This window comes from Crinia signifera, chromosome 4, assembly GCF_055691185.1.
Source record: "Crinia signifera chromosome 4, ASM5569118v1, whole genome shotgun sequence".
NCBI classification, from domain to species: Eukaryota; Metazoa; Chordata; class Amphibia; order Anura; family Myobatrachidae; genus Crinia; species Crinia signifera.
The window spans coordinates 261,358,112-261,371,676 of record NC_139220.1 but is presented as its reverse complement, the minus strand read 5'-3'; the positions used below and the strand labels follow the sequence as shown (position 1 = coordinate 261,371,676).

Here is a 13,565-nt window from a genome sequence, read left to right as displayed (position 1 = left end):
TACTGTAAAACAAGTTAATGATGGAGAAACTGGAATGTGCCTCTTCTGTTTGAGGCTATCCAGTGCCACCTGGGTAAGTGTGCAACAGATAGTGTATGTCCTTTTGTATTACTTTTCTGTATTATATGCACATATCAATATGATGTACAGGATTCAGTATTGAATCCCGGCGGTCGGGATCCCGGCGTTCAGAATCCCGACGCCGGAATCCCGACAGCCGAAATGCCGACAAGGAGGGGACGTGGATCGCCCCCCCTTGCCGGCTCGCTGCGCTCGCCACGCAGCGGGCCCGGTGCCTCGCTACGCTCGGCACGATAATTTATTCTCCCTCCAGGGGTGTCGTGGACACCCCAGGAGGGAGAATGTGTCGGCATTTCGGCGGTCGGGATTCCGGCGTCGGGATTCTGAACGCCGGGATCCCGACCGCCGGGATTTTAACTGCATCCCGATGTACACAAACATAATGATGAGCAATTATCATACCCATTGCCTGAGTGTAAGACTTGTTTCCCGGGTCCTCCTGGAGAGACGTAGTGTGCTTTAGGATTAGATTTGCCACGCTCACATCCACCCGCAGCTTGTGGCTGCTGATTCCAAGTAGCTCAAGAAAGCAAACGCAGGAAGCAATGACAGAGGGGACACTGAAACAGGAGAGGGCTAGAGAATAAACATCCTCTGCTGCCTGCTGTATTCTGCAAGAGAACATTGAGAAATGACCATTAAACAGAGACATTATAAAGTAACAAAATGTGTAGTACATGCATGAAGTGTTAGATCAGTGAAGTCCATGTCTACCATATCAGTATGGGGCAGTACGGATGGTGTAATGGTTAGCATTACTGCCTCACAGCACTGAGGTCATGTGTACGATTTCCACCATGGCCCTAACTGTCCAGAGTTTGTATATTCTCCCTGTACTTGTGTGGGTTTCCTCCGGGTACTCCGGTTTCCTTCCACATTCGAAAAATATACTGGTAGGTTATTTGGCTCCCTACAAATTAACCCTAGAATGAATGTGCATGCGTGTATATGTAGTAGGGAATATAGACTGTAAGCTCCACTGGGGCAGGGACTGATGTGAATGTTCAAATATTCTCTGTAAAGTGCTGTGGAATATGTGTGCGCTATATAAGAATCTGTTAATAAAAAAATAATATCATGTTAAACATTTTTGGACTTACAACTGATGAGGAATTTTGCTTTTCAGGAGCTGATGCACAACAAAGGTGGAAAAGGCCACTGCTGGCCGGCCACTACGTAAATGGAAGAAGACGTCCAGCTGTTCTGCTGTTGAGAGTTTACTGACCAGCTGTGGACATGAGCAGTGTGGGAACACCATGCTGGCATCTGGAACAGAGAGCATGCTGTCAGTGCCAGCTGATCCAATTCACATGCAGAGCTATGTAGAAGTCACTTACCTGCTGCTGCCAGAGAATTGGTCGACTGCCATGTGAAGAAACGAGATGGATGGAAAGGGGACAAGGCCTGTGGGGAACAGCGATAATGTCACCATGTAAGGTCCAATACAAATGAAAGCTTATGACGTATAATGCATTAAAAACTAATCTGGCTCCTGTTATACAAAATATTATGTTCTACAAAGCTTTAACAAAGTATGGAACCTGCAGGAGATGATAAAGAGAAATGTCAGGAGGTGGTCCACAGTTAGCTGGGTGCTGAGGGAAAAGAGCAGCTTTGAGTTTGGGGTATGGGGCCAGCGCCATCTTCAATAATGGCAAGTCCACGTTCCACTGACAGGGGCTTGGTTCTTCTTGCTGCTCCAAAACCTGGTGACAAAAGGGACAAAGGAAATATGAAGACCACCACAAACAGATAGAAAGAAAAACAGAAACCTAGAGAAGTAATGAGATCATTTACCCCATCGATTCCCCCAGGAGCATACATATTGGTTGCCAGGGCAAGTAGCGTATGTCCCTCCAGGAGCATACTGTTCACACTAGGCTGGTAGCCAGGCATCAGCATGTGAGCATTGGACAGGCTGGCATGGAACATCCGATTGACATCTAAGAGTGAGGAGATGTGAACATTAGGACAATATTAATCTAATGCCCTGTGGGAAACACACTGGGTAGTAGAATGATGCCACCTGACTTCTATTTCTCTTACCTTCTGTACTGGCACTGACTTGTCGCATATGCACCAAAAGCCCAAACCAGGGGTACGTCTCATGCAAAGATGTATTAGCCAGTGCAGAACAAACTTCTGGGTGTAATCTGCCAGAGATAAGACCACAGTGTAACTGTACATTAGGGATCTGTAATAAGCGGCCAATGCACTCTTAAAACAGCATTCTCTGCCAAAACTTCACAAATACAATCCTCTGTGAAAGGGAGCATATCTTTTTAGCCATTAGCATTGGAATTTTTCCATCCATCCAGCGACGCACCTGAACAACAGCCAATTGTCTCGACCTCTCAATGGCCTGGACGTCTCATGCAACCCGCGGGACCGTACACACTAGGTGATTTGCATGATTTGTCATGCTGATGTGACAAATCGTACCGGTATCGGCCTAGGGTGTACCCTCCCATAGCCCCAGATATCTATTCCCTCTCCCTCAAACACGTTGTGCTGCTGTTACTAATCAGAGCCAATCAGAGCGAAAGAGTGATGAATCCTGACAAGTTAATCACCAGCTTGAGGAAACATAACTCGTTCTGAATAATAAATGCAATAGGTGCACTGGTACTATGGAGATGAAACTAATGGGCATACTGTATGCATAATTTGCTTGTAAGACCGATCAACAACGGTCTGCTCATCTTCAACATCAATGTATAATTCTATATGGATATCAATACACTGTATATCTGCTTTTGTGTCTATCGCTGTATAACATGGCTACATATTTTGGAACTGTAAGAAACGATGATAAAAATAATAATGGCTGATACCTGTGGTAATCCAGATAAGTGTACAGCATATACTGGAGGCCACGCTCAGCGCACAGAACCACAAAGCGATTATGAATCTCTCCATAGCTACAGTCCTCTGAGGAGGAGGCTGGTGCCATCAGTTTCCCACTCACTGCTAGACGCTCCACAAGACACTCAAAATTATTCATGTCCGACGGAAGATAAATGCTCATCCTGAGAAACAAAATAGGCTTATTTACTATAAGTGGCACTGGTGTACAGACTGCAAACAGTAACCCCTACTAGTTATATACTGTATGCTAAATACAGAGACCCTGCAATGTAACTGTAGTGCAGAAACACCGCTCTGCTGTGACCTACAATGACAGATCTATTACCAGACATGACGAAACAGGAACCAATTTGCAATATAATAATAGCAGAGAAAATATTAAATAGGAAAGGGAAAGTGGGAACATTTTGGATACATCAATGAAAAGATAGTATGACAGTGGCTCATAAAGTGGGTGCCTTTGAGCACATGCAGGGGTGCCCTAGGCTGGTGGTCCAGGACCAACTGAAATTAATTATGAAGTGAATTATGGGTCTAATTCAGGTTGGATCGCATAGGCGATCCAACCCAAAGCTTCCCGACAATCGTGCAGAATGGGTCCAGCAATCACATCTCAAAAACAAGGACACCTCTGCCTGTTTGGTCAACATGACTTTAGGTCGACAGGGTCATAAGGTAAAGCATGCAGTCGACACAGATTTTTCACTTTTCTAGAGCCGACATGTGCCAACAGGTGGTATTTCATGCCCTACCATCCACTAGGGCGTGGAGGGAGAATATAATGCCTGAAGCATGGTGAGCACATCGGGCCATGCGAGGTGCACTTTTTTAGTATCCATGACATTTGGGCTAAAAAAGTGAAAACCCCATGTTGACCTTTCCAATGTTGACCTAACGCAGGGGTGGGGAACCTCAGGCCGGTCTGAGTGGCCTTCCCACCCTCCTGCCAGCTTTGCCGGGAGTCAAGTACAGGGGAATTCTCGCGAGATTCCTCTTAATCAACAGCAGCCGGAGACTGTCAGTCCTATTCAGCGGCAGCCGCCGGAGTGTGGGACGGCTGCAGCAGGACAGTTTGTAAGAGAAATTCTTACATATGGCCCCCGAAGGATTTTTTCCCCATACAAACGGCCCTTGGCACAAAAAAGGTTCCCCACCCCTAACCTAATGCATGTGTCAACCTTATGACCCTGTGGACCTTCTGAAGGCATCGACCTTAGCCCTGTCGACCATCAGTGATCGACCCAATGACCCATACCCTTCCTGGTCGTGGTGAGACAGAGGATTGCATCTGCAATGCAGTTTCCTCGGCCTCGCAATGCCCCTTGTGACTGCGAGTCTCAGTAAAGTCAGACATACTCAGGCTGCAATCTGATGCTAATCTGCAGCTGCTGGGTGACCTGGAAACCCTGATCTGTTGGTGGTACTTGGAGACAGAGGTTGGGAACCACAGCTTTAGACAATCTCAACCCTTTTTTTGAACCTTAGTTCATAGAAACATAGAATTTGACAGCAGATAAGAAATTCTAGTTATGCCTCTACAATTTATCACGTATTCTCAGTCAGTGCAACTGCACAGGAAATATTATCAACCGCACCTTGACAGTTTGTCCAGGATTTTCTGCCTTGTGTAGCCACAACATAAAGTATTCTCATCAATGACAGCTGGGCTGAGGGGAGGCCAGAGAGGGCGCTGAGTGTCCTCTGTCTCATCATAATGTCTGGTGCTTTCAATCCAGGAGACAATCCCTGACCAATCATGCCACAAAGTCAGATGTCGCCAAAGGATTCTGGGCATGAAAGCAGACATGTCTGAAGATAATGAAGTTATTATGATTATTATTATTATACAGTGCAGTTATATATTTATATAATGCAGTTATTTATATAGCGCTCACATATTCCGCAGCCCTTTACAGAGAATATTTGAACACATCAGTCCCAGTGGAGCTTACAGTCTATATTGACTTACACACATGTACACGCACACACATGCATACATTCATTCTAGGGTTCATTTTTTTGGGCAGCCAATTAACCTACCAGTATATTTTTGGATTGTGGGAGGAAACCGGAGTACCCGGAGGAAACCCACGCAAGCACCTGGAGAATATACAAACTCCGCACAGTTAGGGCCATGGTGGTAATCAAACCCATGACCTTAATGCTGTGAGGCAGTAATGCTAACCACTACACCATCCGTGCAATTTTTTATTATAAAAAATGAAAGACTTAGAATATTTGGTACTTGTTACCTAGAACGGCGCCCATCGCGGGCATCGCATGCCATTATAATGGCATGCGATGCGACCGATGCGATGCCCGCGATTTCACATAGAAATGAATGGTAAAAGGTAAATCATGTCGGTCGCATCGCATGCGGCCATAAAAATGCATGCGATGCGACCAACGCGATTTACATTGGGAACAATGTTAAATGGCCCACAGACCCCAAATAGCCACCCTGAAGTGTGAAATGGCCCCCCCATTTGTTAACGCCACCCCACGATCAACGTCAACTCGAAGCGTGGCGAGCGCAGCGAGCCCGCGAGGGGCGACGGTACGCGTCCTCCGACCTTTTCATACCCCCACTATCCACGTTGGCATGGAGTTGAGAATAGAAAGTGTGGCGAGCGCAACGAGCCACCGAGCCCGAAGCGTGGCGAGCCCCGCGAGGGGACGCGGATACCTGTGAAGCCCACGCTTCGGGCTCGGTGGCTCGCTGCGCTCGCCACACTTTCTATTCTCAACTCCACGCCGACGTGGATAGTGGGGGTATGAAAAGGTCGGAGGACGCGTACCGCCGCCGCTCGCCACGCTTCGGGTTAACGTTGATCGTGGGGTGCCGTTAACAATTGGGGGGGGGGCATTTCACACTTCAGGGTGGCTATTTGGGGTCTGTGGGCCATTTAACATTGTTCCCTATGTAAAATCGAGGTAATTGCGTCGGTCGCATCGCATGAGATTTTTTGGCCGCATGCGATGCGACCGACGTGATTTTTTTCCTTGCGATGCCTAGGATCAAAATCGTGGGCGCCGTTCTAGGTAACAAGTACCGAATATTTTTTACAAATAGACATAGAGAGATCAAAAGCATAATCCCCATTTATTAATATTGCTACACAAAAAGTTACATCAAAAAACATAGTTTACCAGTGATTTGATTTATACTGAACTAATATGGAGCCAGATCTGCGCATATGGAGCCGGATTCAAATTTACACGATAACCTGAATACGGACGGATCTCACAATTTACACAATACTCTGAACATGGACTGATCTCATAATGTACAAACTGCACATATGTCCATCAATTGTTAATATCTGATAGTAGATGGTTTTGCCTATGATGGCAGAGATCAAATGGTTCTTCACCATCGATGGCACAGCACCCCGACCCCCACCCCCCATGATCTGTCTTCTCTTTCATTGGCACTGGGACAAGGAGCTTACACCCAATAAGTCCTGCACCACTGATTGACCTCCTGCCAGGAAAGTGATAAAAAAAGTTATATCCATCAGTGTTTCCCCCATCAAGGTTAACCACCAATGCAAGGGGTGGGAGTAAAAGGAAATAAATTAATAATTAGGGGCTGTATGGATTATGATCATGTTGTAGGATACACAATCAGTATTAGGGAGAATATATATATATATATATATTTTTTTTTTTTACTTTGAATACCTACTACTGTATGTGCCAATTTGGTAATCACCATTCATTTACTCCTGCAGGTCAACTAAACATTACATGGTTTACAATGCAGTATGGTAGTATAGATTGCAAGCATATTATGTGTGACTCAAACCTGTGCTTTTCCTCCAAGGCATTAAGATTGTTTCTTGTTTCTCGGAGTCCCATCCCTGAGCCCAGTGTAGAGTCAGAATTCCAGGATCATTTCCAAGAGAGGTCAGTGCATGCTGCAGTGCCTCCACCTCCGGAGACATGGCACATATTTTCCAAGCAGGCCTGGAATAGACATCACAGATCTCACTGTATATTACAGTGATGGCTAACCTTGACACTCCAGCTGTTGCTGAACTACAAATCCCAGCATGCCCTGCATCAGTTTTAGCATAGCCAAATAGTTCAACTGGGCATGCTGGGATGTGTAGTTCAACAACAGCTGGAGTGTCAAGGTTAGCCATCACTGGTATATTACGTCCCAGGAGCATTACTCCACAGTAACGAGGACAATGCTGCATAAAGGACATTACCTGGAGTGAGCGGTTCTTTTCCCTTCTACAGCGGACTTGCACATATGGCCGTACAGCTCCTCTACCTGGCACACTGTGCGGATCTCTTCCAGCTCGCTTTCTAAGAAACAGCCCTCTCTTTGCAGCAGGTCGACCTATTGAAGGACACACATTGCGATGAGCCAATGACAAACGTGGGGACAACAGGTGAACAGCGCAGTAAAATATACTCACCAGCAGGGTCCGTATGCCAAGATTTGAAGTGTGCAAACAAATGCGTCGAAGCTCATCCCATAAGGAATAGCCCTGGAATAGAAATTAACCGCTAATAAAACATTTTTTAGTTGCACTCAAGGATTGTCAAACAATCCAACATGACACTGGTATGTCTCAAACAGACTGTGCTGATGGAAATCCATCTATTTTAGTTAGTTATTATAATTATTCTATTCTTTTGCAGATTTATTTTTTTCTATACCATTACTATGCCAAGGAAATCCTACTAGCTATATTAACCTCTGCCTGTGAGGGGTCGGAGTGCTTAAACAGTACTTTACTAGTGAATTTTAATGGGGGGTGAAATTTAATCACATTACCCAGGCCCAAACAAGTTCTCTACAGCCCTTGGTATACCTTAACCCTTCCTAAGGCTGCAGTACTTCGTCTTCTTCTTTCATCCAACTTTATATGTATTGTGCAGATAGACACCAGGGGACAAATGTAATATAGAGTGTGAGAATCAGATAGTGAGAGATTTTGGGAGAGTTCCCCCCCCCCCTTTTTTTTTAAAGCGGCAATCATTTACTTCGCAAAATCGACCTGGATTTGAAGTATAAATGATTGCCGCTTAAAAAAAAAAAAAAGAGGAAAACGCTCCCAAAATCTCTCACTTTCTGATTCTCACACCCTATTACATTTGGCCCCAGTTTTGATATCCTGTTACTGACCATGTTCTGGAGAAGCTGGGAGGCCTCCGTTACACGGCTCTCCAGTAGGCATCTGTAGACCAGTTTTAGGCCTTCTTGTTTCAGCCATGTTAGGCTTGAATGGTGACCTTGGGCACGTAGGAACATTTGAGCCTCCGGAATAAAATTTTTCAAAATGGCATCAGAGATTATACTCTGAAATAAGTAGGAATAATAAGATAAAATGAGGTAGAATAAATGAATAGGAAGTATAGATGATGTAGATAAGCTTTACCTCAACAGACATGTTTTCCCACTCTCCATGTCCTTTTTTAGCATGTGTCGTCTGCAGAGGAAGCGGCTGCTGATGAAATCTCTTCATAAAAGGTCGAAGCTTGGTGATATAACCAGTCACAATTCCAACACACTGTTCCAGACTAGGATCTGGCTCTAAGTAAAGATGAAAGATGTCTAAATATGCTATTGTGATGCTGGGACACAAGGATGTAATTCCAAACCCCCCTCCTCCTTCCCCGCCACCAACTCCGGGAGCACCAGCGGAAAGCACTGCATCTGAATATGCCCAATCTGCCTGTAAATTTTACACATTTATCTTAATTCCAGGGGCTTTCTCTATTACGTCTACATTTCTGGGACACATCCAAGTCAGTGTTACATTACCTTCTATAGATCAGGCATGGCCGACTTGTGGCTCGCCAGCAGTTGTTAAATTACATATCCCACTTATCATCTGGTAACGCATGCTGGAACTTGTAGTCTCACAACAGACGGAGAGCCACAGGTCTACCAGGCCTGCTATAGACCCCTCATCAAACAAAACAATTACAAAAACCTTTACATTTCTGTAGGGTGCCCATTAATTTGTTAGTGTTTCCCAGCAGAAAAGTCCTATATGCTGCACTACGTAACCCACCAGCCAGCAGATCGCATAGTGACAGCAGCTGTCCATTGAGGAAATGTAGTGTAAGCTGCAGCAATTGCTCTGAGAAGTGTTTGCTCTGAGTTTCCAGGTCAGTGTCATGGATAGAAGAAAAGAGAAGGTCGAGAGCTGGGACCAAATCTTGAAAATCTGAGGGGCGAAAAGTATAACATGTGAGTGACAGACTCTGCATGAGCGACTTGTTGTATTCTAAGCCACAGGTTCTCAAAGTCAGTCCTCGGGTCCCCCAACAGTGAATGTTTTGCAGGTCTCCTCACAGAATCAAGTGAAATAATTGGCTCCACCTGTGAATCTTTTAAAATGTGTCAGTCACTAATGAGTGCACCTGTTGGGTGACCTGGAAAACATGAACTGTGTGGGGTCCCGAGGACCGAGTTTGAGAACTGCTGTTCTAAGCGATCACTCATATGCTCACTGTGCAGGTAGTGCTCTGACTGGACGCCACCTTCTTCCGATGTCAGAGGGCTCAGGATGCTCTCTTTACTTTTCAGGAAAAAGTCAACTGTATCCAATTGTCTGTTCTCTAAGCCAGCCTAATGGAGAGAACACGTAAGTGTATAACAAAGAATGAGGACGAAGGAGACGGGAGTGTAGCAGAAGTTTTTATATTTACCTCCAATGTGTGAATAGGAACAGAGCAGCGCCCCCAGTTGTTTAGGTGGCACAGTGTGTCTGCAGTACTTGCGGTACCATGAATCATTAAGCGGGTCAGAAACTCATTTTGTGACACAGCAAACAGGACAAGGCAAAGGCCGCGATCTGATGGGAAATGGATGGAGAGATCAGAACTCACATTCTGTCTTACTTGTCAGATACACACACAGACTTTTACAGAGCGACCCACCCTGGACAGTTCATACAAGTCTGCACTTGGCTTACCGGTAAACACAAGGCAGGCCTCATCGTCTGTGCAGTCCACACAAAGAGCTTTCCCCAGAGCATGGTCGGTAATGTTTTGTGTTTCCATGTCCCAGTTTATCAAGGTGACATGCCCATCTGTGCTCCGCAGACAGAACAAGGCACCAAATGGAGATACGGACCAGATGTGGAGGCTTAAAGCATCCTTCAGACAGTCAGCCATGATTCTGACCCAGCCTCCTCCTCCAGCTGCTCTCCAGCTGAGAGGGGCCCCAGAGCACATGTTCCTGGTTACTAAAGCTGGAGGCTGGGGGAACTCAGGAAGCTCAGAGAAACTCCTTGTACCATTGAATATTGATGATAAAGTGGCCTCCCATGACCTTTACAGAGAAACAGACCAATTGTGAGTGAAATGAGAAGCGATGTAACAATGCAGGGGTGCGGCAGTGAATATAGACCAATCTTACATTGCAGCAGCATAACATGACATTTGTACTAACAGAACATTACTGGATCACGATACCCATTTACCTGTCCATTCGAAAAGCATGTCCAAGTGTGTGCCCATGTACGTCACCACTGCTCAGCTCAATGTCATCTGCATCTAACAAGGATGGCTTCAACTGCCGTTCATTACGCCACCTGCGTAGTGAGTGTAAGACATTCTCGCTGCATGAGAGAGAGAGAGAGAGAGAGATAGAGAGATAGAGAGAGAGAGAGAGATAGAGAGAGAGAGAGAGAGAGAGAGAGAGAGAGAGAGATTGTATAATTATCCCAAACACCTTGATTCTACCTTACCCACAGAACACTCATTTACCTGACACTGCTATTCAGCCTCAGGGGAAGAAAGCAGGATGTGCCAGAGGAGACCACAATTAGATCTAGGTCTGGAGAGACATGGATGCTCTTCAATGGTTCTTCCTCTTCAACCTCTGGCTTTATAGGTAGCTCTATATCAGCTACTGGAGACCCATCTAAGGTGTCAAATACATCTGCAGCACCTTGTTAAGTGATCCAAAGCACTAGAAGACTTCATGTTAAACGTGCCAACAAATATACATACATGTGCGTAAGCTATAAGAAAACATATAACTCTGTGGGAAGGATACATATGAACCCCGAACTGTCCAGAAGAAACAAGATCTGGTGTCTCAAACATACATCTGAGATGCGCTCTGCAGTATCAGGGTCAAGGTCCAGACAGAAGCAAGTGATCAGTGTTGGTGTCTGCTCCTTGCCGGTACAGGAAAGATGTACAAGTACACTGCTGCTAAGTAGAATGAGAATGTCATCCCCATGCAGGGAGAGAAGACGGACTGAGGGTAAGGAGGGAACACCTGAGAATGCAAAAAAAGAGCTTTAACACCATTATGAAAAATTTGTAAAACCAAAAATGACAAAAAAAAATAATAAAAAAAAGCGCCACAATCCTTACTGTTCTACCCCTTGATTGTGACTGCAATACAGTACTTGGAAGCAAAGTCTTTGGAAGCAGTTTAATTCCCAGCAATGTGACTCCAGACTGGGATGTTGGTGAACAAACTCTGTGGTAAAGGATATTTACCACAAAGGATCATTTTTGTTTGCATCCAGTAGTGGTGAGAAGGAAAACTATTATAAACAGTAATGTGCTCAGGTGACATCACAGGGAAATGAACTGCCCCTTAGACTTGGGTTCTTGGCTGTGATATGTCCTTTCATTTTGTTAGTGCTGATGGATCCTTAAAGCAACACTACTATTACATTCACATCTGTTCTGCACAACTGAAAGATAATTCACCCAAGGTGTCATACTTACAAATATGATTATCTACACAGAGCTGTCTCAAAGTGTTCTCATCGAAGAGGCAGAGAGTGCTCAGTTTCACCAGTCCATTTGCAGCACACACTTCATGAACACAGAACTCTTTGCTATGACTAAGAGTGAGGAGACGTGGATTCCATGGGGGGTTGGCATCTTCTAACAGGAACCTAAGTCGTAAAACAACAAAGGTGACTACCAAAAATATCTAGAAGCAATATTATGTATGCTTAAACATGGACCAGTGATGCTAATAGAAGTCTTTCTATGCCTTAGATCAGCGGTTCCCAACCTGGGGTACTCGTAAGTACTGTGGATATTTCATATTGAGAGGAGGGGGTACTCATAAAAGAAAAGCCTAATCAGGGGGTATGGGAGAGAAAAAAGGTTGGGAACGGCTGCCTTAGATCATTACAGAAGAGGACAGGAAAGTTATTAAATACAAATAGTGTCCACATAAATGCATACAATAACATGAACAGGACAAGAAGAGCAGCACCAATACTATTACAGCGATGACTGATCAGACCAGAATTGGGATTCACATTGTGGAAAATGCTAGAACAAACTACAGTGAAACATTAGGTCTTATACACAGTATGCAAAATGTAAAGGTCTCAAGGTGCTATTTTACCTTCCGTGTACATCTTATTGCAAGGCATAAAAAAAATGTGCAGCCCGTACTTTTTGGACTAGATCGTATTGCATTTAGGGGGTTATTCTGGTTGATTCGCAAGGCTGCAAATTCGCAGCCTTTCGAGTCTACCAAACCCTGCCTGGCGAATGGTGGCCTGGCCGCCACCCATTCGCAAGGGTGATTCCCTCGCAGGGCCTGCGAATGGATGTTACACTTTTATATGTGGCGACCATCGAATGATGGCGAAGGTGCACGCATATAAAAGTGACTTTCAAGTCACTTACATGTGCAGGGACGCTCGGGAGGAAGTGGGCGGGCAGCTGACATCCGGTGATGTCAGCTGGCCGCCCCCCGTGTCATTGGGGCATTTGCATGAAAACGCCCAGCTTTCTCATGGGAACGGCCATGAAACGCTTGGTGTTCCCATTTGCAAATGACCCACCCTGCCGCCCCTCCACGTCCCCGCCCGCACACTTGGATGCATGCACCTGGCTAACACCCTGTTTGCTGTGGCCGCACGCACCCGGCGTCTGCACATGCGCAGAAAAACACCATCGGACCCCTTGCGAATGAAGGGGTCCAAACGAATGTACCTGAATAAGGTCCCTAGTTCAAAGCACTTGCTGCTTTAGCATCTCACATCCATTTTGAACTAGATGTGATGTGATCTAGTCCAAAATGCACGATGCAGCATTACCTCCACTGAAGCAGTCCATAGGCTGCAGTCACTGCACAGTTTCTGCTGCTAGAACAGGTCTTATTATGGTCAATATGATAAATGCAAATTCAGTGCCCACTTAAGCTGGACACACACTAGAGCAATAAGGATTGGTTCCGGAAGTGATGGGCAGAAGGAATCCTTCTCAGCCCAGATTGTCCTTACACACTGGAGTGATGATAATAATTGACGGAACGATTACTATTCCTCCATTCACTAGCACGCATGGTGTCGCTATAGACATTGTCAGGTTTGATGTGCAGCACACGACCACAGGAGCGCACATATCGCTAGTACACACTGAGCGATGTAAGCGATATATTGCCCTGAACCACCAGACCAGATGGTATACCCAGCTATAGATACTTAATATGCAGATGCACCAGATATAGTACATGGTGTGTCTCAGGTACATATTTCAATTATCATATAGAGAATACCATTACTCCAATGACTCTCAGGGGTAAGTTTACTAAGATAGGCTGTTGCCAATAGCAACCAATCAGATCTATCTAGTATCTTCTAGAAGGTGATAAATAA

The 13,565-nt window shown here is 45.3% G+C and overlaps 1 protein-coding gene across 3 annotated transcripts in view; it reads right to left on the bottom strand.

Moving 5' to 3' along the window:
* SPG11 (SPG11 vesicle trafficking associated, spatacsin) overlaps positions 1-13,565 on the bottom strand; it is a 50,872-nt gene that overhangs the window by 32,282 nt on the left and 5,025 nt on the right. For all 3 annotated transcript variants that reach the window (XM_083184446.1, XM_083184444.1, XM_083184445.1), the window contains exons 3-23: positions 11,668-11,840; positions 10,979-11,206; positions 10,687-10,861; positions 10,401-10,538; positions 9,891-10,249; positions 9,625-9,770; positions 9,427-9,544; positions 8,985-9,140; positions 8,346-8,500; positions 8,093-8,266; positions 7,380-7,451; positions 7,167-7,300; positions 6,758-6,918; positions 4,545-4,758; positions 2,916-3,110; positions 2,128-2,234; positions 1,879-2,024; positions 1,623-1,787; positions 1,419-1,485; positions 1,182-1,347; positions 484-692 (exon numbers count right to left, since the gene is read on the bottom strand). In XM_083184446.1, coding sequence (XP_083040572.1) covers positions 484-692; positions 1,182-1,347; positions 1,419-1,485; positions 1,623-1,787; positions 1,879-2,024; positions 2,128-2,234; positions 2,916-3,110; positions 4,545-4,758; positions 6,758-6,918; positions 7,167-7,300; positions 7,380-7,451; positions 8,093-8,266; positions 8,346-8,500; positions 8,985-9,140; positions 9,427-9,544; positions 9,625-9,770; positions 9,891-10,249; positions 10,401-10,538; positions 10,687-10,861; positions 10,979-11,206; positions 11,668-11,840 — 3,458 coding nt within the window. The remainder of the gene's footprint in view (positions 1-483; positions 693-1,181; positions 1,348-1,418; positions 1,486-1,622; positions 1,788-1,878; positions 2,025-2,127; positions 2,235-2,915; positions 3,111-4,544; positions 4,759-6,757; positions 6,919-7,166; positions 7,301-7,379; positions 7,452-8,092; positions 8,267-8,345; positions 8,501-8,984; positions 9,141-9,426; positions 9,545-9,624; positions 9,771-9,890; positions 10,250-10,400; positions 10,539-10,686; positions 10,862-10,978; positions 11,207-11,667; positions 11,841-13,565) is intronic.